Source organism: Zea mays, chromosome 1 (assembly GCF_902167145.1).
Source record: "Zea mays cultivar B73 chromosome 1, Zm-B73-REFERENCE-NAM-5.0, whole genome shotgun sequence".
Lineage (NCBI taxonomy): Eukaryota > Viridiplantae > Streptophyta > Magnoliopsida > Poales > Poaceae > Zea > Zea mays.
The window spans coordinates 292755113-292780432 of NC_050096.1; the positions used below are offsets into that span (position 1 = coordinate 292755113).

The 25320-nt window shown below is 47.1% G+C and overlaps 2 protein-coding genes across 2 annotated transcripts; one reads left to right on the forward strand and one right to left on the reverse strand.

Annotated features, from left to right (window-relative positions):
- Positions 1 to 1272: 1272 nt before the first annotated feature.
- Positions 1273 to 16026, forward strand: LOC103644146 (nuclear pore complex protein NUP1-like). Its single transcript, XM_008667343.4, is given in 16 exon segments — positions 1273 to 1711; positions 2233 to 2279; positions 2372 to 2514; positions 2822 to 2990; positions 4472 to 4756; positions 5572 to 5649; positions 6282 to 6938; positions 7026 to 7492; positions 8006 to 9829; positions 12795 to 13396; positions 14260 to 14403; positions 14531 to 14683; positions 14783 to 14898; positions 15097 to 15264; positions 15353 to 15577; positions 15710 to 16026. Coding segments are annotated over 16 exon segments (5526 nt in total). The 5' UTR covers positions 1273 to 1392; the 3' UTR covers positions 15839 to 16026.
- A 481-nt stretch (positions 16027 to 16507) lies between these two features.
- LOC100191430 (uncharacterized) lies at positions 16508 to 19541 on the reverse strand. The gene is made up of 2 exons (NM_001136863.1): positions 18020 to 19541; positions 16508 to 16960 (listed from the first exon to the last, which is right to left on the reverse strand). Exons 1-2 carry the CDS (start codon positions 19341 to 19343, stop codon positions 16887 to 16889), a joined length of 1398 nt encoding a protein of 465 aa, NP_001130335.1. The 5' UTR covers positions 19344 to 19541; the 3' UTR covers positions 16508 to 16886.
- Positions 19542 to 25320: the final 5779 nt, after the last annotated feature.

Consider the following 25320-nt stretch of genomic DNA (forward strand, 5'->3'; position numbering starts at 1 on the left):
CAAAAAGATATTTATATAGTTTTAGTGTGGTATATGGAGATAGTATAGAGGGAAAGGCTCTAGATGATAGAGATATAGGGGGAGAGGTTGCTGAGGTGGCACAGTAGTGAGATATAGATGAAAAAATAGAAATCGAAATAAATGGACATCACCTTTTGGTACTTGCTGCTATTCCCCTCGATGCTTCTTGGCTGAATGGTAAAACTTGAAAGTACAATCGAAATATATGGACTTTATCTAGATGTCTATTTATCCATCTCAGCCCATGTCCATATATGTTAAAGATTAGTGTAGAATTTTTAGACCCTATTTGTTTCTTCCAGAATTATATAATCCAGCTTATGAATTATATAAACATCTATTGACTTGCTTATGAATCATTATAATCTAGATATCTAGATTACATAATCCACCTAATAATTTGTATTATTTGTTTACCTCTCAAATTATTTAAGTTGGATTATATAATCTAGATGGTAAACAGATAGTGCCTTAACCTAAGAAGTAAGGTTAATATATGGGCATCTAAACTAAACACTAGTTTTTCTTAAAACAGAAAAAGTAGTTCATAAGCATTGAAATATTTCTTGGGGGAGGGAGGAAAAGGAGATCGGGGTGCAAGATATACTTTGAGAATGGTATACTCCTAGTACAATTTAGAACTTGGAAGGGTAGCACATGCTTTGAACTAACATGGAGGAGGATTGAACGTTGTTTTTCACACAGCAATTTTCTTTACCTTGAGCTTTTAGAGGGAAACATATTGACTTCATTTGTTTTTTTTTCAGAAGTTATACTGACTCGACAAGTTCTGTGTTTTTTGGCGGCCACATGTATGTTATTATGTACATCTAAAATTCTGAGCTAAAGGTGCAAGCAAATTAGATACATTTGATTGAGTAATTTTATTAATTTAAATTAAGCACATGTTCCCACAGCATTATTTTATTCTACAAACCTAACCTTCGCTCCATAAATCTGGATGTTCAAAAACCCGCAGAACTGCGAGTGCCAGATAAAATATGATACTGATAACGGCAAAGAAGCACCCAGGCCATATCCGGCGCCAAAAAGAAAGGCTGTTCAAAATTTCGAACCATCCTTTTGCATTAACGGCTCTAATCGTGTTCAAACGACCAAATCTGAACTTTAATGGGCTGCACGGGAAGCGACAGTGCGACACACGGGAGCCCAATGCCCACGCCCCGCGCACGCCAACACGCCAGAGCACCGAAATAGAGACAGGAGAGGCTGCGCAGCAGCACACAGGCCTCGCGACGCGACTCGCGGGACGGAAGCCCTAGTTTTTTTCCTTGCGTTATTCCACCCCCTTCCTTCCTACCCCGCGCCTCCGCCCCATCCTCCACCCTGCGCCCCCGCCTCCGCCGCGCCATGTACCCAAGCCCGTACGACGGTTCCGGCGCCGGAGGAAAGATCCGGCGCCGCCCGCACCTCCGCGCCGCCTCCACGCCCTACGAACGGCCCCCCGCCGCCGCGGCGGCGCACCGCCTCGCGGCCGCTGCTGCAGCGGCTTCCGCATCCTCGGAGCCCGGCGGGGAGCGCGGCGGCGGGGGCGGTGGCTGGGTGTCCCGGCTGGTGGACCCGGCCTCCCGCCTCATCGCGGGTGGCGCCGCGCGCCTCTTCGGCTCGGTGTTCCGCAAGCGCCTCGCCCCGCCGCCGGCCCCTTCTCCGCCGCTGTCGTCGCCTCCTGGTGAGCATGAGATTCATCTGTGCTCCCCTCCGCTACCTGAGATCGGCGTCCGCAACAACCGTCCGTGATTTTTATTGGGACTAGGGTTTCGGACTTCCCGAGCATGCTAGGGTTTACCTGCACCTACGTAAGGTTTTGGGTGATTTTGGCTGTGGATGATTTATTGGCGATACATAGAGTTGAGCTCGTGATGAAGCTGATGTGTTTTGCCGTGGTAACTCACATGAACTTTCCTGCAGAAACGGAAAGCTTTAAAACCGTGGTTTGCAGTTATGTATAAAAGGAAACATATCACAATGATTGATTGGTGTATGATAGAGTCAATTTTAGCGCTCAAGCGGTGTCTAACCAATTGGATCCTTATGTTTTTATTGGTGGATGCGAAATAAAAGAGCTCTCTTACTCTCCGCATCCTTTCTTATGGTTGGCTCTTACTTCCTAATAGCGATTGTGTAATAATTGCATATAAATAAACTAATAAATTACATTGTTGCTGGTCTGATCACAGTTTTTTCTTGCAGGACGAAACAATGAGCCAAAACAGGGCTTACCTGATTCAACACATGTTGTAAGTAGCAACTGACAGTTTTCCAGTTAAACAGAACACGCTATATATTATGTTTAGTGAGCCTGTATTCTATTTGGTTGACCGTTGTTCAGACCAGAACATTTCAAAACTCAATGCAGGATTCACTTCCAATCCCAGAGGGTGGAATGGAGAAAGGGAAGAGCATAGTTGACACATCAGATGTCAAAGCAATGTCTGAAGTAGAGCACTTGTTAATGCGAAAGACATTTACTAAGTATGTAGCTGCATAATTACTATTCTTCAATTTATTGTGTTTGATTTGCTATATTTTTTCTTGAAATGAATTTCGTAAATTCTCAATTCATAACTAGCATTCACCGTCACCCCTGGTATTATCTGGTTCTGTGATGTCCCACCTCTTCCAGTCTAAAACATAATTCAAAAGAGGTTTCCTTTTGTTGTACTGCTGCACGTGGTGTGTTCTTCACCTTTCCTTTGTTTGTGCTTGTGTGTTGCTTTCACAATGTATTCTTTTTCAATGCTACTGAAGCTGTTCATGCCGAGCATTACATCCTTTGCAGGGTTGAGTTTGATCGTCTTACAGACTTATTGCGTGCAAGAACCATTGAGTCTGATCCACCTAAACCAATTGTTTCTCGTGAGGAAAAGAATGAAGAAAGTATCAAAGTTGATGGAATTAGAGGCTCAGCGTTACGTCATATGGACCTAGATGATTCTCCTGCTGTTAAAGTAAGGATTCAGCTTACAAGCATTTTATGTTATTCATGAATATGGAATAACAGAACATTCTGTTATCCAATGCCTGAATACCATGAAATTTCATGCTGTTAGTAGAGCCAAGAGGAAGGCTTGTACAATTACAATTCCTTTTGTAGTATCTCTATGGTCATGTGGTATTACTGTGTTTTACCTTCTTCAAATTATGGCTGTTTTTTCTTAATGTTTTAATTTGATATCATTTCCTCGGAGTTCTGTGTGTATCACCAAGGCGGTAATGGGAGGTGAAGGCATGAGACGAGGTTATGTCAGGAACAGTGGAATGCAGCAGAGAAAGTAGCAAAGAAAATGGGAAAAAATAAATAAAGGGGAGGTGGGTGGGGGGCAAACCCAGCACACCGTCAAGTCTGTACCCTCTCTCTCCGTGACTTTCTGAATCCTGAGCTTCTGATTGCTCGATGTCCAAAATGTACTGCTTGCTGCAGTGCTGCTGCTCCCTCTCTGCTGGTTACACACCCTATCTGTGGCCCTCTTCTGCGACCACCCTTCCTGAAGGGGTGTGCTGCACTGGCCATCAACACCAAGCTTGGTGGGGGTGGAGGAGATGGTGGCTGCTTGGCCCCGTCCACTTGCCCACCTCTTCATATTTTGTTCTTCTCTTCTCACTTTTTCTGGTAAAGTGTCCATTATGCCTAGCATTGCTGATGCGCCTTGTCTATATTGTGTATCACTTAGATCCCTTAGAGCTGCAAATTTATGTTACCAAAAACTTGGCTCTATTTAAGGTTAATTTTGGTTATTTGTACGATAAATCAGAATAGGGGAACAATACTGAGATGTTCCCCATATAATTTGAAGACTTTATTTAAATTAAAGACCGTCAATTCTACATTTATGATTTATTTCAGATAAAAAACACATGACAAACAACAGCTTATGGTTGAAATAAATTCCCATGCCATCTCTAGTTACTATTTTTTTGTTCCCTATTGACTCCTAGTTAGTTTGGGGCCCTTGGTGTCCTAAATACAAGTGTTCAAAAGGCGTTGTTCCATGCTCGCCTAGGTGCGCCTCTGCGCTGGGCGGAGGGGTACCACCTTTCTTGGGGGGTGGGGGGGTGGGGTGGAGGAAGGGACGTCAGGCGGAGGTCGGCCGGTGGGGAGGAGCAGCCTCAGTCGGAGATTATTAGCTTCAGAGCCTGTTGTTACTGCACTAAAAATATGTTGTCAATAAAGCTGGTGAGATTGTTGGATTCGTGTTTTTTCCTGTACTAATGTAAAATCATTAGTTTGATTGGGTGAATGTAGCTCGTAAGCATAATGACTTGTCTTGGTATGACTTTTTAGTACTATATATACACTTGCTAACTTGCAGCATCAACTGTTTAGTGAGCTAGGAAGAAGCTAACAAATGTAGCTTTGCTTTGAGGCATTGTTGTCTGAAACTTTTGTTACCTTTTATATTTAATTACTATCTAATTTGCACTCTTGTAGGTACATAATCATGGTGCTAGTTCTCCTGCAGAACTCGCGAAACAATATATGAGCTCTCGTTATTTGAGGGAACCCCAATCCAGTAGTCTGCGGAGCCGATTGTTTCTTGAGAATAAAGGTGAAGCAAGCAACACTGTCAATGATAGGAGGTCTGTACCACCAATTGTTCAGACACCACTTGAACTTCGGAATGAAAACCCTGGTCTCCCTGTAAATGGCTATGTGACTTCGGGATTACGTGGGCGTTCAGCGATATATAGAATGTCTCGCTCTCCATATTTTAAGGTTGGTATATATCTAGTGCACATTATGTCAGGTTCTTGCAGTTGGTAGTTTTCTGATAAGTGTAGTTTTGCATTGTAAGAGCATCTCCAAGAGGGACCCGAAAAAAAAACTTGACCTGCGGGGGGTAAGACAGCCCCCGGGTATTGTATTAAGAGGGGCCCGAAACAAGGTTGTATTTTAAAATATGGGGCTCAGGGCCATAAAATGCCCTCCAACAGTGGCCCTATTTGATAAAAATTCATCAAACGATTATAGACCTCAGTCTCTCGGGTCCTAAATATAGTACCCCATATATTTGGGCCCTATCATCGTTTCCTCCTAATCTAATACTATTTGTTTTGTAATAACGTGATTTATTTGATTATTTCCTAAATAGCATTATTTAAGGCCTAATTGTTGGAGCAACAAAATTTCTTTTAAGGCCCTAAATACCTTAATTCGGTCCTATTTTAATTTTTAGGGCTTTATTTTAAAGCTCTTTGTTGGAGATGCTCTAATGGCCTCAAAAACATGACAAATGTAAATGCTAATATAAAATTGCAGCAGCATCTAAGTTTACTTGTATCACCTTTCCTTATGTACTTAACAAATTGTTGATGGCCAGTGCTGGTCAGATTTAAAATAGTTTGACTTAATGAGTTCTAGGATATCATTTTTTTTCTTTACCAGAGGTACAAACACATTTTTATTTGTATGTGCTCCACACAAAATGCTCTTGGTTCTACAGCACTAGAATTTTTCTGCTTGTTCATTTAATGTGATGAGAAGACCTTCCAAAGTTATTCGAAGTAATTTTTTGTTTATGCATCTCGTAGGGTCAGAACTATTCCAGTGATTTGAACACGTCTTCATTGTCCCAACGATCACAAAGCTTGCATGTTGGTGGCAGGCAGGTAATTTATTAAACATTTTGAGTATAGCGTTATGTACTGAAGTGTACATTTTTTTCTTGCTTTGTATTCACATATTAGAAATTGATATGGATGTTACAGAATTACGGTTGTGAACGTGTAAAATATATGTTTTCTTCTGATGTCCTTGATGTTTCACATGCAAGTATCTATATGATAAAAAACATATCATTTTGTTTTATTGATGCTTGTATGATATCATGGAATCTAGACTTGTTGGCTATGTTGAAGTGTATATAAGTGGATTGCTTACCTTCACCTAATAGCTTAAGCTTTTGGGTTGAACTGGTTAGTGCGTCCACTCAAATGGTATCAAAGCCATAGGTATTGAGTTTGAATCCTAGAAGAGGCTTTTGTGCCTTCACCCCCCTTATTTCCACGTTTGCGCATTTCTCTCTGGCTGCACGTGAATTGGGGGGGGGGGGGGGGTTGAAGTGTATAAGTGGATTGCCTACCTTCTCCAAATAGCTTAAGCCTTTTGGGTTGAACTGGTTAGTGCGTCCACTCTAAAAGGCTACATCTTTGAGGAATTTTCTTTGTGGTGTATGTAGCTTCTGTGTAGTCTGAACTTTATGCACCAGAGTTTTCTCACTATACTGCCATCTTCATAACAGGTCTTGAAACGAAGCGGGGCTGAATTAGAGAATGAACTTGGATCTATAGGCCCCATTCGTAGAATTCGGCAGAAATCAAATATGATGTCTTCATTTAGAGATTCTCGTGCAAATCCTAAAGGAAACCTTCTTACTAGCCATATAAGTAGTACTGATTTCACTGAAGACGGTGCATCCATTCAGTCTCCGAGCTCAAAAAAATTATTGGTTGGGAGTAGTCAATCTCTGCGACCCTTAGAATCCCAAAAGAATGAGGGAGATGGTAAATCTAGTGATAGCATTCCACCCATACCAGCTCAATCAAACAAGATGGCTGAAAAGATATTTGAGCAGCTTAATATAATAGCTCCATCGCCAAAACAACAACAGTCTGTTACTCTGAATGCTAGTAACTCTATGTCAAAGAAACCTGTTTTTCAAGATGCTGGGTCAAGCAGTATGTATAACCAATCTAGTTCCCTGAAGTTTCAAGATTTGGATGGTGCAAATGGACCCCATGATACAAACTTGAATGGTTCCCTGCTGAAGAAAGACAAGCTAAATATAATAAAAGACGGATCGCCAAAAGCTGCCTTTTCTGATAGACCTGCCCTTTTGGGGAACTCGGTTTCTGCTTCTAAATCATGGACGCCAGCCTTTAAAATGGCTGTGATAGAGGTATGAGAAATGTGTTGTTTTTATCGAATGTAGTGCAGTCATATATCCAATACTTGTGACCTGATTAGTTTTTCTTATGTTTTCAAGGACTTACCAGAGTTGGATGATGATCTGGAGGTCCTTATTCAATCAAGTAAGATAGAGGTTGAAACAACTGAGCAGAAAATTGATTCAAATAGAAAAGAACAGAAGGTTGAACAAAATATATTAGAGCAAAGGGTTGAACCGAACTTGAAGAACATTGCTGGTTCTACGATTAGTGAACAGCCTGTAGCATCACTGTCTAAAACTGTCACTTCATCTGGTGGTTTATTTTTATCAAATGATCCTGGGAAGGCAGTTCCCAAAGCTTCTGTGGACAATAATACCGAATTTGCATTCTCAAATGGGCCTCCTGGCACCCGCCCTGCAACTGGTGTATCAGCAATGCCACTTGCTTCAGTTAATAACGATAAACAGACTGGTGCTTCAAATTTCATTTTCGGCATCAAGCAGCCAATTACGTCAGATTTTGAAACATCAACTGCAAAAAACAAATCAACACTCGGGCAGAGGTGATTTCTCTTTTATCTTTGTCTCTCTTTTGGCGCTTCATGGACCATTTTCGTTATTAGTATTAAGAATGTGCACATAATTTCAATGTCTTATTTGTTACCGTGAGACTGGATATTTGTTTTATCATGAAATTGGTTAGACTTGGTGTTAGTAATTGGATGTGGATCCTTGATGGACAATGGAGATACAACATTTTTTTTCAACTTAAGGCCCTGTTTGTTTCCTTCTAGGATTATATAATCCAGCTTATGGATTATATAAGCACCTAATGACCTGCTTATGGATTATCATAATCTAGGTATCTAGATTATATAATCCACCTAATAATCTGTGTTGTTTGTTTGCCTCTTAACTTATTTCCTGGATTATATAATCTAGAGGGCAAACAAACAGGGCCTTAGTGATGCATTTAAAAAACCAATATAGTCTTAATCTGATCCTCCTGGAATGCAAGCCAGTTGTTTTCAATGTTTTTCAAGTCTGCTAATCTGTTTTGCTTTTTATTTTTCCAGTGTCACCAAGCCCACAACATTAGCCAGCACTAGTTCAGAGAGAGGTGATAAAACAGAAAAAGCAGAAGATGTAGCCAACCCATCTGAGAAGGTGTTGCCTTCAGCTGCATCAACAACACTGAATGCACCTCTCCATTTTACATCTGTGGCATCTACTTCGAGCCTGAGCAATGGCTTGTCATACTCACCACCAAAGCTCACAACTCCTCCACCTACTGATAAACCTGCTATCAGCTCAGCTGTTTCCACTTCCATATTTGCCGTATCCAGTAGCAGTCCAGCTATTTCATCGTCTCCTGCATTTACGGGATTTAGTTTTTCTTCCAGTGCTCCGGTTGGATTGTCATTGGTAACATCAGCTAAATCTGATGGCACAACTGCTGAAAATAAGGCAGCTAGCACCTTATCATTTGGTATAGGGGGTACAAAAGCTGAAGTGAAATCTGTTGCACCAGATGCAAGCAGCAAGGCATCATCGGAACTTTTTATTTCACCTGTGTCATCAAGTATTGCAAGCTTTTCAAGTTCCCCCGCCACATCTACGCCTACTTTCACCGCAGTTGCACCTTCAAGTGATGCTGCTGGAATATCTGTGGCTGCACCATCTAGTACTTCCACTGCACCAGGTTTACAGTCTGCTTCAACCCCTTCATTTACATTTCCGAGCTCTGGAAACAACCTTTTTGGGTTCAGCTCCCCAGCCCAATCTACTGGCCTCAGTACATCGTCACTTGCTGGTAGTACCTCTCAACCACCAGCTGCTAGCACACTCTTTGGTAGTAAGCCGACGCAGTCAGACGGAACAATACAACAAACATCCCAGAGTTCAAAACCACAATCTGGCTCACCATTCCCGGTCATGACTCCTGGAGTTGGAGCATCCTCGTCTGGACCTGGGACGCTATCTTTTGGACTTGGAGCTTCCTCAACTGGTTCAGGCACTGCATCTTTTGGTGTCGGAGCTTCATCTTCCGCACCTGGAACTTTATCAACTTTTGGTGCAGCAGCTCACTCTTCTGGACCTGGAGTTTTCTCTTTTGGGGCAGGAACTTCCTCATCAGGACCTAGCACTGCCTCTTTTGGTGCAGCAACTTCCACATCAGGGACTGGATTTGGCAATTCACCATTTGGAACTGGAGCTACTTTTGCGAATCCATTTAGCTCTAGTTCAAGCACTGGGTTCACATTTTCTTCACCTAGCTCTTCTGCTGGTGCATCAACAGCGGCCAGTACGAGTGTATTTGCCAGCACCTCTACAGCTTCTTCAGCCTCAGCTTTTAGCAACCCTTTTGGCTCAAGTTCATCCCCACCCAGCACATTTACATTTGGGCAATCAGGTTCTTCAGGCAACACTTTTGCATTTGGAGCGCAGCCAGCTCCAACGTTCCCATCTCAACCATCACTTTTCTCATTTAGTTCAGCCAACACTAGCATGAATTCGTCTCCACAGCCTGCATTTGGAATGATAAATACCAACACAGCCTTCAGCATGGCTTCCCCCGGAAATGATCAGATGAACGAAGACAGCATGGCAGATGACACTAGTCAGGCAGCACCTGCGCCAGCGCCAGTATTTGGTTCATCATTTGGACAGCAGAACAACTCATCTGCTGCCCCGGTATTTGGTGCTCCCGCGGTCCAGCCAGGTGGTGTTTTTCAGTTCGGGGGCCAACAAGGTTCAGCACAGCAGAACCCGTCCTTCCCAGCTGTTGGCAGTCTAGAGTTTCAGGGTGGGAACTTTTCGTTGGGCAGCGGGGGTGGTGGCGGTGACAAGTCGAACCGAAGAGTGATCAAGGTCAAAAGGACACCAAAGAAGAGATAAGGGTGCGCCCTCTGTTGGAATCTTCCTTTGATGGTGTCATTTGTGATTGGATCGCACTGCTTGGGAACGAAGTCAAGTACGACGAGGTTTTATGGCCACGCAGATTTCCCTGCAGCAGGGCGATAGCGCTATATATCTCATGGCTGGCTTGTAAACGCATCCACCAAGGTCAGTGTAGTCTCCTGTGCACTCAATTCATTTCCTCATCGGGGCCGGCGGCCTGCATGTTGTGTAATATGCCTGTGCTCATGGGGTGTAAAATAGAACAAAAAAGTGTTGTAATTTTTGTTTTCTTGCCTCCAAATGCCGACTTGATTTCTTATCTGTGGTTTGGCTACGGTATATTTGTATCGGAGTGTAACGCACTGTTGTATTTTTGTTTTTGGGTTTATTACATTCAACAAGGTCAGAACTGTATCGTAGAATACCTGTCCATACTTAATCCTGCCTACGCATTGATTGTTTACTCGTCGTCCGTGAGCTGTTGCGTGCTCGTGCCACGCTGTGTTGTCCTTGTCGCAGCAGAATATTTCCCTTCCCGTGTGCTTGACCAGTTCTTCCTGAAAGCTGCCACTCGGCACCTACGCTTAGTCTGTAATCGGGCAGGCACCTAGTTTGGAATTTTTAGTCCGGTACGGCTGAAACTGGGATGGTACTGGCCACCTGCCGCGGCTGGGAGATCCGGATGCACATTGGCACCCGGAGCCGGTGGTACGGTGACGCGCCGTGGACTTTGCACAACGGAGCGGCACGACCCGGTTGGTCGTGCACCCACGCGCAAGGCGCTCTCTCGCATCCACACCCCCCCCCCCCCCCCCCCCCCCCCCCCCCCCCGTCCGTCTTCGTAGTTCGTGGAGAGTCGCACGCGGCCAGTTGTTCGCGTTTGTTACTATTCTTTGGTCAGTGCCCCATCTATCCATCTTGAGGCATCGACAGGCGACGGCGGCACATCGGCAACAACAGTAGTTGCACGGTCAGACCCTCGGTAGGTACGTCTGACAGTCTAATCATCCTGTATTACTGATTGCTTATTGTCTATGACATATGAATGAACTTTTTAATTTGAGGAAAAGGAAAACTTTTATTTGCCGCTAATCTATATATATATAGTTGGATTACATTTTACAAACTAGTCTATAAAACAGAATTACATTTTATAAACTTTATTGTGGATAGTTGGATGCTCGAAGCCTAAAGAATGTGGTGAGTATCTGTTAATATATGTCCAACGTTTATCTGATCCATTTTAATACTAATTGTTATCAGAATCAGTAAGGAAAAATAAAGTAAATCAATCAACAAATCATAGTGCATGACACATAAATTTACGTGGAAAACCCTTCAATGCGAAGAGAAAAATCATGGGCGGTAGACAGACAAAACCTTCACTAGGAGTAAATTATGACTAGGCTCTGGCCCAAGCCTTCCGACGACATGCCTCCATATATAAAATTTGGATCACAAAAACAACACTAACTATATCTAGTTATGTATATGTATATGTTACTCTTATTTTTGGTATGGTATGTGCAGAAATCGAGGTTTTGGATTTTGAAAAGAATGTTGTGCGGCAAACTTGCTGTGAACTCATCTTATTTTCCACATAACAGATTAACAGGTAGTTAACCAGTTATAGAAAGAGATATGAGACAGTTTATCTGTTGGTAAAATAAAATACTATATATTCCTATATGTTGCAGATCTGTTAAAACATGAAGATGAGTTGATATATTGCCTTTTTTTTTGTTAGAAACATGCATAAAAAGGTGATTTCTTCTCTATCTCCTTCTGCTATCGTGTGTATATAATCTTTTAATTCTACAATAAATAAGGTAGATCCGTATATTTATTGACGTTAACATGTTCTACTCATCTTAATTCGATAATAAGTAAACTATATTAACAATACACTTATAGCGGATTTTTTTAATAGACCATCATATCAACAAATTCTGACTAGGCCGCTGTCCCTCGCCGCCCCCCGCTTCGCGCCCTCTTCCTGGTAGCTCCTGCCTCCTGCACCACGTACCGAGGGATCACGCGTTTCCTGAACCTCAGCTCCTGCCCTTTTGTTGCCGCCCTTTCCCCTCTTCAATGTTCTTGTCATTTCTTCTTCTAGATAAGCTGCATATCCTATCGTGGTCGTGGTCGAGCTGTTGTCCCCTTGCTTGTGAACCTTCGGCCCTCTTTGGAGGTGGTCTTCCTACCCCTCAATTTGCCTTGAGCAATTTGGTTTCTAGCGTCTGTGGGTGCTCTCCTTTGACTGCTTCTTCCTCCACCTGCTGCGCCGGCAAGACGACGAGGTCCAAAATCTCGGTGGCCGTGCTGTCACTCTCGCCGCTTCGTTATTCTTGATGCGCAGGCACAGCTGCTGTCCCAAGGCGTCCGATTTCCGCATTGCGTGCTCCGGGATACACCTCTTCTCGCGTTGACTTCGACGCGCACTCGAGGCGATCGGGGCACTTGTTTCCATCTTTGATCTCCGCTTTCCATAGCTTCCCGCGCGATCTATCCGATCTCCTGCCCAAAGGGAGCCCCGTTCCCGGATGCTGGAGGAAGGGGCACACATATACCCGCGACGTGATCTGAGCCGGCACGGAGCTCCAGGAGTCGAGGGCTGTGTTCTTGGATCCGATAAAGGTTCCGGCCACTCGTGTTCGCCCCGCCGCACGCCGCGATGGGGAACACGTGCGTCGGACCCAGCATCACCAAGAACGGCTTCTTCCAGTCCGTCTCCACGGTGCTGTGGAAGACGTCGCAGGACGGCGACGCGCTGCCCGCCGCCGGCTCTGATGCCAATGGCCCCGGCCGGTCGCAGTCGACGCCGCCGCCGGCACTGCCGAAGCCGGCGTCCGACGTGCACGTCGCCGTGCAGAGCAAGGCCCCTGAGCCCGTCAAGATCGCCGCCTCCCACTCGGAGCCGGCGCCCAAGGCCGCCGCCCCCGTCGCCGCCAACGCCAGCCCCAGCTCCAGCCCCAACTCGTCTGCCGAGGCGCTGCCCACCAGGCCGCGTCCCAAGGCGCCGCCGGTGAAGCGCGTGTCCAGCGCCGGGCTGCTGGTCGGCTCGGTGCTCAAGCGCAGGACGGAGAACCTTAAGGACAAGTACAGCCTGGGGCGGCGCCTCGGGCAGGGCCAGTTCGGCACCACGTACCTGTGCGTGGAGCGGGCCACGGGCAAGGAGTTCGCGTGCAAGTCCATCCTGAAGCGCAAGCTCGTCACCGACGACGACGTGGAGGACGTCCGCCGGGAGATCCAGATAATGCACCACCTGGCGGGCCACCCCAACGTGATCTCCATCCGCGGCGCCTACGAGGACGCCGTCGCCGTGCACCTCGTCATGGAGCTCTGCGGCGGCGGCGAGCTGTTCGACAGGATCGTGCAGAAGGGCCACTACACCGAGAGGAAGGCCGCCGAGCTCGCCAGGGTCATCGTCGGCGTCGTCGAGGCGTGCCACTCCATGGGCGTCATGCACCGGGACCTCAAGCCGGAGAACTTCCTCTTCGCTGACCAGAAGGAGGAGGCCGCTCTCAAGACCATCGATTTTGGTCTCTCCATTTTCTTTCACCCTGGTGAGTTTCATTCATTCAAAAAAATAAAAAAAAATCCTTACATATCGACGCGAATTTGTATTTTTGTACCTCGTCCCCCCCCCCCCCTTTGACCTGATCCAGATTTATTATGTTCTCTCATCGCATCAACGTTTGGTCAACAATATCAGCATTATGTGATGCAATGCAATGCTTCTCAGTATCTGCCAAAGCAGTTACTATTCAGTGATCTATCTACATGTTTGAATTGCCAGTGCTGTTTGATAACCCTGTTTCAGTAAGTTACAGATAAAATGGCATCTGCTACTCAATTTACCGATTAGATCTTCACCAGAATTAGAATACAGAGGATTTTGCCATTCATTAGCAGTGATAGCCTGATAGGTGGTTAGTAGAGATGAAAATGGGTATCGGAATAAAAGCAGATATGTATAAAATTCGATGCTAACCTTTTTTTTTGTTAGCAGACACATTTTTATAAGTAAGAATAAAATATTGTATAGATTTTTTATACATTATTTGCTTATTAAAACAAAAAATTGAAAAAATATCCGTATTCGTATCTAAATTATATATCTATTATTAACTTTTATGAATATTTACAAACTTAATGTTAAAAATAAGAATATGAATTTGCATAACCGATCCTATATCCTATTTATGCATAGTCAAACAAAAAAGACCACAAAACTGGTATACGAATACGTATTCGTCTTCATCCTTAGTGGTTAGTTGATACTACACTATGTTTTTATCCCCTGAAGTACTGGCGAAAGTCTGATCCTTGCCAGTAAATGCCAACAGTTGAGACATGCAGCTGCATACCTTCACTTGTCTGCAACTCTGCATTCCATCCTTGTGATCATCCATTCATCCTACTTCAGGTCAAATATTCACCGACGTGGTGGGTAGCCCTTACTACGTGGCACCAGAGGTGCTGAAGAAGAAGTACGGTCCAGAGGCAGACGTCTGGAGCGCCGGTGTGATCATCTACATCCTGCTGTCCGGAGTGCCGCCATTCTGGGCAGGTGAAGTGTGGCACACCTTTAAGCAGTGCATTGATCGACGAGACTGATACGGCATTATCATGTAAAATTCCACGGCCGATCTCTTGTACTGACCACGCACTCGCTTCTTCACTTGTTCGTGGAGCAGAGAACGAGCAGGGCATATTCGAAGAGGTTTTGCACGGGAGGCTCGACTTCGAGTCGGAGCCATGGCCCAGCGTCTCCGAAGGCGCCAAGGATCTTGTGAGGAGAATGCTCATCAGGGACCCGAGGAAGAGACTGACCGCCCATGAAGTTCTACGTGAGTTCCCTAACTTACTTATCATCAGTCACATTGCTTCCCAATTTCTGCCTGTGTTTTTTTGTTTCACTGAAGCTGTTGTTTGTTATCCTCTTCTAGGGCATCCTTGGGTCCAGGTTGGTGGTTTGGCTCCTGACAAGCCGCTGGACTCGGCTGTTCTTTCTCGCATGAAGCAGTTCTCGGCCATGAACAAGCTGAAAAAGATGGCTCTCAGGGTAAGTCGTCACCATGCGCCCAGTGAATAGCTGCTGGATGGCCGCCATTTGGCTGATGCAGCCAGGACGCGTTACAGATTCATGCAAAAAATGAAAAAGAAAGGATGAACTGAACGCTGTTCCTGCAGGAGAATCCAGCCGCTCAAAACCGGCCGCTCTGTCCTGATGATGTATGGCTTGCCTGGTGCTTGTTTGTAGGTGATCGCCGAGAACCTGTCCGAGGACGAGATCGCGGGGCTGAAGGAGATGTTCAAGATGATCGACGCGGACAACAGCGGGCAGATCACGTTCGAGGAGCTCAAGGTGGGGCTGAAGAAGGTGGGCGCCAACCTCCAGGAGTCGGAGATCTACGCGCTGATGCAAGCTGTAAGAGACGATCGATCCACCTCCGTGCGCGTGTGTGTGTTTTTTTTTGAGAAGCCACAGAACTCCCCGCTGAAAGAGCGACGCGCAGGCGGACGTGGACAACAACGGCACGATCGACTACGGCGAGTTCATCGCGGCCACGCTGCACCTGAACAAGGTGGAGCGGGAGGACCACCTGTTCGCGGCGTTCCAGTACTTCGACAAGGACGGCAGCGGATACATCACCGCCGACGAGCTGCAGGTGGCGTGCGAGGAGTTCGGCCTGGGCGACGTCCAGCTGGAGGACGTGATCGGGGAGGTCGACCAGGACAACGTTCGTTCTCTTCTCTCTGACTCACAACTCTGTCTGGGTGACGCGTAGCCTTTCTGTTTCTGCAGCTGAGTTATTCTGACCATTCTTTTTTTTTTGTCGTTGTTGTCGTTGTGGTGGTGGTGGTGGTTGCAGGACGGCCGCATAGACTACAACGAGTTCGTCGCGATGATGCAGAAGCCGCCGGCGGGTCTGCCCAACAAGAAGGCCGGCCTGCAGAACAGCTTCAGCATCGGGTTCAGGGAGGCACTCAGGATGGCCTGACCCTGAACAGCTGGTTGGCTGCCTGCCTGCCTGTAGATGACGAACGGAGTTCCGAACTGGGTGAGTTCCAGTAGAGACGGCCCGAGGCGGGCTTGAGACGTGTACATGTGCCATGGAGGCAGAAGTTGGACTGCTCGGTTCCAAAACGGTTTTGTTTCATGTCGCGTGCGCATGTGCCAGCCATGTCTGCCTGTCTGTCTTGCCTGTCCGGCCGCCGAGCTCTGTGACGGGATTATGTCGTCTTCTCCGGCTGCCGTCCGCCGGCCACCAACCCGGCACGGCAGCCGCGTGGCGGTGGGCGGTGGATGCCCTTGTGTCGCGTGCCGTCTCGTCTCGGTTAGGTTGGGCCAAGTTCCGCCGCCCCAGCCGAATAGGCTCAGGCGCTCTGCCCGCCACCTGCTGCCTCACGACGGACATGGTCCTGACGGAGTTCTCAGTCGCCGGTGGCCATCCTGCTTGATTAATAGCAGCAGCAGCAGCTTCTGAGCTGGAGCATCTCTGGTTTGATTGCTCACCAGACCCATCACCCCTCCCCACTACTCGTGCAAGTGCAGCGCAGGTACACAAACATCACACAGCCGAACTGGTCGCGACGAGAGGCGATAGTATCTCGACGAAAAACCATATATAAAAACAAGGAAAATGGATAATAAGTAAGAATGGTTGTGTGTTTACCCGATATTTCTCATTGTCAAAACGGGAACAGAAGCAAAGAATGACAGAAAAAGAAAACAAAACAAAAACGTTTCAATTCCTTCTCCTATACAAAGACAACGATCCTGGGCTTCTTCATTCATGTATGGACAATTTTTTTTTGGCTGCCTTTCTTTTTCTCCTTTTTTTTCTCCCTCTGGACGACACACCAACAACAACCCACAGAGTTTACATCCCCCACCTGATTCATTATTATTCTCAACAATAAACAAAAGAGTGGAAAAAAAAATACAAGCAATAATGTGGACGGCTCCCCCTCCTCCTGCGGCAGCCCATCAGTTCGTTCGTTCGTTCGTCTTTCGGTGTCGTGGAGATCAACAGATCCTTTCTCCGTCTACTGGCAGCTCGCGAATCGCGATCGCTGACCGAAGAGCCCGGCCATCTGGCACGTCGCCTCTAACAACTTGCCTGCAGTGTGTGTGTGTGTGTGTTTCGTTAGGGAACAGAAGCGTAAGGCTATTAACTGCATGGTTAAGAAAAAAAGCTACTGCAGACAATGGATCCAAATACGCCAATCAGCACTGCCATGTTGCAATCCTATATAATGTCGCTGAGAACGGATCTTGAGTAGGCATCTGATTTTTTTTTCACATCAAGTGCTAACCAAGGCCTACAAGGGTTTGATTTGATGGTTTAGGGTTGAACTGAGCTGTCTAATTCAGCTCATATGTATATTTCAGACGGTCTTCCCTCTCTAACACAGGCCAGATTTGATTAAGTTCATTATCGATCTCTGCAGTCTGAACACACTCTGGCCCTTGCCCTACCTCTAAGATTAACCAATGCAGACGCTATTCCACCTAAACTATGACAACAAGGGCGTGGCCAAGGCTTGGGCGTGAGACTTCCATGCTTTGCAAAAAAAAAGGCATGCGTCATGGGTTACAGAGCAGTGTTTGCTTGCAGTCCCAGGAACGGTATCACCCATCAAAGAGATGCTGAAGTGAAGACAACCACCCCACCAGACCAGCAAAATGCTCAGCCATCCCTATTGCTTCAGTTCACACCCATGTTTGAGCATTTCGTGACGCGTCATTTAAAAAAACCTACGGAAACCCTCCCTCCGATACGGCCATGTCAATAGGGCAGTAAGGAAACCCTAATTTTGCTGCTTCTATTTCATGCCAGCGCCTTCGTCTTTATTCTACTACCTAGTACCACTCCTCACCCACCAAGTGATGAATGAATGATTAACCCTGGTCCTGGCACCGCTAGGAAGGATCGGGACACTCGCCGGCGACATTCTGACCGATCAGCTCGCGTTGATTGATGCTAACAATCAGTTGCAAAATCAATCTACAAACCGAGCTGTTAATTTCGGTGTTATTATTGAAACGAGGACAATGTGGTGGGCTATTGTTGAGCAATCTGTAGTGACACGATACTGTTGAGCAATCTGTAATACTAATGATACGAGTAGGGACATAAAGGAGCAGGCCCAGATCTGAAGGTAGGCACGGCACTGACCTCGCCGGAGCTTGATCTTCTTCTTGTGGGTGACGATGGCGGGAGGCTTCCTGTTAGGGTCGGCTGTCTGCGTGGCCTTGGTGTCGTCCGGCGCGAACAGCACGGCGTCGATGCCCTGCACGGAGATCCTCCCGTCGGTGTAGATGTCCGGGTCGAAGAGGTAGGCGGAGCCCTCGCCCTGGCCGAACTTGACGGAGCCGTCGGCCTCCCGCGCCACGACCTTGTGCGGCAGGCGCAGCGTGTCGTAGCGCACCTTGCCGAAGCGGCGCACGGCGTTGTACATGGACTCCTCGGTCTGGTACTCGGGGATCATGTGGTAGTAGAGGATGTTCTCGGGCGAGCCGGGCTCGCTGAGCTGGTCCGTGGTGAGGCGCGCCATGGCCTCGTCGTTGGGGGCGAGCACGGTGAGGACGTAGCCCTCGGAGACGAGGCGGCCCATCTCGGTGGCGAGGGAGGTGAGGTTGACGAGGATGTCGGCGAGCTCGTTGTAGCCGCCGTAGAGGAGCAGCGTCTGGATGAAGTCCTTGACCTGGCTGTGGCCGTCGAAGTGGTGCTTCCCGGAGCCCGGGCCAGGCGCCGGCGCGGGGGCGATGGAGGGGCCGGGCGCCATGGCGTCCCAGACCGGGAGCACGGGGGGCGCGCCGGGGGCCACCGGCGGCGCGGGCTTCTTGAGGCGGTGCGTCCTGGGGTCCACCTCGGGCGCGCCCGTGGGCAGCACGGCCGAGATCGCCGCGAGGCTGCGGCGGCGGTTGAAGTCCTCCTGCACGGAGCGCGGCACGAGGAGGCGCTCGATGCCGTGGATGACCCCGTCGGGCCTGAGCACGGCGTCCGGGCGCGTGACGGCGGCGTGGCCGACGCGCATGCCGGCGCCGAGCTCGACCTCCTCGCCGGACAGCGTGGGGTGGGACGCCGCGGGCCAGGAGTCGGAGGGCAGGCGCGAGGGGAGGACGTGGTAGAGCAGCAGCGCCTGCAGCGACCTGAGGTTGCGCGGCTCCAGCAGGAAGCGCTTGAACTCCGGGTCCAGGTCCCGCTCCAGCGCCTCGTTCCGCGGCGCGAAGATGGTGACGTTGTGCTTCCCGACGGCGTCCTCCAGCGTCTGCAGGAGCAGCGCCTTCTCCACCAGTTCCGCCAGCTCCGTGTAGTGCGAATCCAGCAGCGCCACCAGCACGGAGTTGGAGTTGACTCCGACCGCCGCTGCGCCGGTAGCGCCGGAGCCGGTGGCTGGCAATGTGGGTTCCTGCGGCGCCGTCTCCTCGGGCGCCGCCCCTGCCCCCACCAGGAGCAGGAGGAACAAGGCGAGGGCGCCGTGCACCGGCGCGCCCATGCCTGCGCGCGCGGCCTCTGCTCCCTGCGGATTGCCCTGCCTCCGCCGCCGCTCGGTGGGTGGTGCGTGCTGCGCTGCGGCGTCTAGCGCTCTTGTGCCTAGCTAGGTCGATTTGTTGGTTGGGGAAGACAGCGAGGGAGTAGTAGTAGCTAAATGGAGGTGGGTATTGTGAGCCTTTCTTTTGTGTGTGTGTGTTTTTTCCTGCTTTGTAGTATGGACTATGGAGAGAGAGAGAGAGAGAGAGAGAGAGCAGAGTGAGGCGTGCGACTGTGTGTGTGTGAGAGCTTGCTTATCAGTGAAGAGAGAGAGAGAGGATGGAGGACAGGTCGGGGAAGCAGAGCCAAAGCCAAGCTAGCCAGCCGACGGAAGGAGCGAGAGAGACGTGAGACGCGGTGTGGTGGGTGGGGACAGCGAGAGGGCACAGGCTGGCATGCGGGGCCGGACGGAGGGAAGTGTCGGTGTGCCCAGCTGCAGCGCACACAAGGTTCGCGTGTGCGTAAGCAGGAAAATGGCGAGAGTCGCGAGACGCAATGGTAAGGTGAAGGGCGTCGGGCCGTGTCTCTCTGCGGGCCAGGCAGCCCAGGTAGCCGCCGGAGAGCCCCCAGGCCGCATGCGGGCGGGTGGGCGGGCGCGGCAACCCCGCGGTTTTCGTCCCCGGCGCGCGAGCATTTCTGCCGTTTTCGGGCGCTTTTCACGGTGCCCGCCGCGTTTTTTCGAGCAGGCGATGAGTACCGTCGCCACGGATTTATGTGTCTGACTACTCATCAATACTCAGGTCGTTCGTCGGCGTATGAGATTTTGGGCTGAGAAGGCAGCGGTCAGAAGTTTTGCGCAGCATGTCTCCAAGCAAAACGCCGTCCGTCTTCCTGTAAGGCCTAAAAGGTGTATAGAAAAAAAATATAATAATAATAAAATAAAAATATGAGGTAATAAAATAGTAAACTTAAATTACATTTGAGTATGGGAATTTGAGGACTCAATTTTGGAAACCAAGAAATATTTTAGAAAAGAATTAATAGAAAAGATTCCTATCCAACTAAATAATTATGCATATCATCAAATAATGCACCATAATCCTTTATTTACATGAATAATAAATTTGAAGTAACTTTTACTCCCTATTTCACAAGCAAAATACTATTTTCCTAAAATGAAAGAAGGCAATATGAGTGTGCTTTATAGTTCAAACGTTTAGCAAACAAATAAATTAATTAGAATAAATATGTATACCTAATGTATCATGTTGGAGTTCATTCGATTGTGCATTGAATAATAACACTAGTACCAATAAAAAAATATAATAATGAATTGAGATTTGAATTGGAACCCAAATTAACATTGGGATTAAAAATAGAAGGAGAAAAATATTACACAATACAAAAAAAATTATAAATAAATAAATTTATTCTATAAGTAGTATGATCAAACTATACACCTAAATGTTGGGTACAGAATGCGCCACAAATGCTTGAATTCAAGTTTGAAATTCAAAAGGAGAATAATACAAAGGAAAACTAAAAACAGAAAAGGAAATAAACAAATCTGGCTGCGATTGGGCCGATTGTTCTTCAGTCGGCCCATTTCTCCCTCAGCCGTGCGGCCCAACAACCATCCAACTAGCCCACCAGCGCTTCCACAGCGCCAAGCCGCCAACCCCAGCCGCCATGCTGCTCGGGTGGATGACATTGGGTCCCGCTCGTCAGCCACCGTGTGTGTGCGCGCATCAGCCAGGAAGCTCGGGCTCGTTGTTCCGCTCCCGGACACTGACAGACGGGACCATGTTGTCAGCCGTTCCTTCTTCCCGGTGGGTGGATCTGAACAATCCCCGTCGAAATCGTTGGCCGCGCGTCCGCGAAACTCGGCTGTTGAATCGGGTCGCGCTAACGGTAACAGTCAGGGGATCTCCATGGATTTAGGTCGGGTGGTTGGCGCGATCTTGGGAATAAAATCGAGCCTCGACGCGCATCGGAACCTCGCCTCAGTCCACGTCTGGTGCCGTGACGCCGAGCCCTCCGAGTCCCGCCGGTGAGAAAGTGAGAGAGAGGGAGAGCCTCACCCCATTGCAAACCCACACCGAAATCACCTTCCTGCATTCCGTGGGCCGTTGTGGTGCTGTCGTGAATTGGGGGTCGCAGCCGCGCCTAGCGCTGTTAGCCGTGGTGAAGGTGCCCGCCGGTCCGCCGTTCACCGGGGCCAGACAATCTGCGCAACGACCGCCGGTAAGATTCGGGTGCTTAGTGCTTCCCTTCTTCCCGTGTTTGTTTTCGGTCGAGTCGGGCTCGCGATTACCCAAACCGTAGATCGAATTTACTCACCGGAGCTCTACACCGCCTCGGACCCGCCTGCTTGCGTGGTCAGCTCTGCCCTTTGCCTCTCGTCTATCAATAGACCTCGGATTGCATTCGCCATGTCCTCCTCCACGTGTCGACCCAATGAATCGAGGTTTGGGGCAGTGCTTGGTAGAGTGTATCGCTCGGCAATGGCTCCGCCGCTTGGAACTTGTCCGCCACCGTGGAACTCACCCGCGCTACCGCTCGAGATTCCACCAGTGGGTATGGGAGCTTCGATTAGAGGCGTGGATGGCACACGGTGCTTCGCTAGATGGGATTGCCGACCGAGGAAACCGCGATTTCACGCCGAGGTTGGTGCTCCGCCATGGGTTCCACTCGCACCGTGGGCAGGACCTCATCGGTGTGGGCCATCCCACCGACGGGGCAGCTGTGGAGCCATAGAACTCGTCGTCAACCGTGGCGTGCCAGGGAAGTGAATGCAGCATCACCGGAATTGTCCCCGCCGTGGGATGCCGGCGGCGCCGCCCTGGTTCGGTCAACAGGGGTGTCGCGGGTTAGGGACGACTTTGGGACCGTCCGATTTATGTTGTGCGGTGGCGATAAGATGTGCAGAAGCGTTTTGGCTATAGCGATCGTGGATCGTTGGATCTTCGGCCAACGTGCGGGATTATACGAGCGCATAACGATTCGAGTGTTGATCCGGGCCGTGCGTTTCGGATCCTACGACCGTTATGGCGTACCGTTTCATTACAGTAAAGATCTAATCCTAACCATCGGTTGGTGATCCAACAGCCCTGGATGCTAGATACCCCTTCGCCGTGGGAGTTTTGCGTAAGAGCCCTTGTAGAATCAGGGATTCAACCCGCGGTCCACGTAGTTGGGTTCTGTTTCTTGGTGACACTTGCGCTGAGGCCCCTGGATTTCCGTTTATTAGTGTGCGTGGACCAGAGACAGATGAATTCATTTTAGAAATGATTTTCAATACAAAATTAATTACAGAAACTTATTTAATTCTTAGAAAATTCATTTGAAGTCCAAATTGACCCATTCCAGTTCCTATAATTTTATAATAATATTGTTTATCAGATAGTGCCACTTCTTTTACATGAAAGCCACATTAAAATTTATTTCCTAATTAATCTTGTACTTAGCACATAAAACCTTCAGAAATTCATAACTCTTTCGTTTTAACTCTGATTTGGTCGGTTCAAGTTGCGTTAGTCTCGTACAAGTATTTACTATGCAGTAACAACATTTATAATACCATTCTTTTGTAATTAGATCTTTATTTAATTTATGTTGGTTAGTCTTGTTAATCCACTCACCATTATAATCTACTAAAATATGATCTAAGGTCAATTTATAATGTGGATTAAAGTGTAGATAGTTATTTAGAGAATAACCTCTCATATGATTTATATTAACTAAATTATGATATAGTTTAATATTTTAATCACATGAATCCTCTATAAAAATCATAACTCCTTAACCGTAACTCCGATTTTAGTAGTTCTCGATCCCACGATCTTGTAGCAACGCGTAGAATATTCTTATTCAGTTTGTACTTATGTTTGGTGTGATGTTAATTTTATCTATACCATGTTTGTTTGTATTGCTACGACTAGCAGTGAGGTCATGAGGATCTGAAGAATCACCCTGGTAACTAGAACCTCAAGTGCCAGGCAAGTCGTGCCCTTGATCACTTACTTTTCCCAGCCATGTTCTTATTAATTTTAATGATCTGCATAGGTTAATTTTGATGGGATCCTTTAGATTACCCCAGTTTTGGTTATCTTTATATCTTGTTCACCCCGGAAATATTTTTGGGTAGTACCTGCTATTGCTTTATGTGGATTGGGTATGGAGATACACTACTCATGATTGTTCTGTTATTATCTTGTTATTATTACTGTTCATGTTAAGATCATTAAATTAATGGGAACATGGAGCGACCACCCAGGAAAACAGTGCTACCACAAGGGTTTAATGGAACGCCCTTGGCTGATTAACTAGGAAAGCTAGTGGAGGTCTTCCTTACCCGAAAGGGGCAAGGGCAGTAGGGGAGTGGTCAGTGTAGGGAGGTCCTTGGGTTGATTTTGCTGCGATGACGGTCAGGCAAGAACCCTGCACTGGAGCTTCCTATAAACTGTAGCGGGATTTCTGAAGCTAGTGGAACTTTGTAAATGCCTCGTAGTGTTACCCTGCCTCGCCTCCTCGGTAGAGGTGTATGGGATTGGCCGTCTCTTGGCAGATGGGTAACATGACTTGTGGGTAAAGATGCGCAACCTCTGCAGAGTGTAAAACTAGTATACTAGCCGTGCTCACGGTCATGAGCGGCTCGGACCCTCACATGATTAATTATGGAACTTAAATTTAATTTGACATTTGCATCGCATTTGGGATTATTTTACTATTACTGTTCTTTATTATTATTAAGGTTTGGTATTTACTTACACTTAGTAATTGCTAATAAAATTTTGACCAACTTATAAAAGCAATGCTCAGCCTCAGCCTTTATTTCATTGATCAGCCTTACACTACATGAACTCCCACCTTTGGTGAGTTTATGCCACATTATTCCCCACGACTTGTTGAGCTATGAACGTATGTGAGCTCACTCTTGTTGTCTCACACCCCCCACAGGAGAAGAACAGGTGGTTCAGGAAGAGCCACAAGGCGAGGAGTTTGATCTGATCTAGGTGGCGTTTCTCAGTTGACATTGGCGCCAACGATCCTTAGTTCGTTTTACATTTATCTTTATTTTGTAATAAGTCTTCCGCTATGTAATAAATACTCTGATGTTTTATGACATTTATCTCTATACACTCTGTTATTATATATGTTGTCTTCTTGGCGCATGTATGAGATGCACCCGGCTTTGTCCTTTAAAACCGGGTGTTACAGAAGTGGTATCAGAGGAATGTTGACTGTAGGACGAAACCTAGATAGAAATGGACAAAACCCTTACCTACTTATCTTATTCTGATTCATTATACACTTACCTCACTCTGATTCTTTCTACACTTATCTTGATCCTGTCTCACCTTCTACTGTTCTACTCTGATTAACCTTACCTTACTCTAATTCTTTTCTAGACTTATCTTAATCTTTTCTCATCTAATTCTGCTTCACTCCGATTATTCTTACCTATTCACTTCTAAAGACAAAAGTGGATTTCACGCTTTGAAATCCCGTGCCTAAAGTGACCTTTAGGAATAGGAAACCCACTCTTAGGAACAAAAACAAAACTATTTTTATAAGGATCTATACGCTTGAATGTTTGTTTTTATGACACTTGTTTGATTTGGATCTTTGATTGAGTGTGATTAGTTGTGGAGTAATGTCCACAATTACATCTACATGTACGTATAGGAGTAAATATAAATATATAGAAATTCACGAGATAACTGAACAACTTAGATTATCCTCTATTAAAATGTATCTATTTCGTAGAGATCCCTCTTATCTTAAAAGACTCTCTCTTATCTTAAAATGATCCATCCTATCTTAAAAGATACTCCCTTACTTTATTGGACTCATCTCTTCTCGAAAGGATTCTCATCTTATCCCAATAGACCTAACCAATCTCAAAAGATTCTATTTTATTCTTAGATACTCATCTTGTCCTAATAAGCGTACTTATCTCCACCACTTTGCTTATCTCGCAATGGTGTGACTGACATAAT

Bases quoted from the DNA above. Each gene is read 5' to 3' on its own strand.
- LOC100191430 (NM_001136863.1), bottom strand. From the start codon at position 19,343: ATGGGCGCGCCGGTGCACGGCGCCCTCGCCTTGTTCCTCCTGCTCCTG. The intron at 16,961-18,019 runs GTCAGTGCCGTG...CACACACTGCAG, and splicing joins GAAGATCAAGCTCCGGCGAG to GCAAGTTGTTAGAGGCGACG.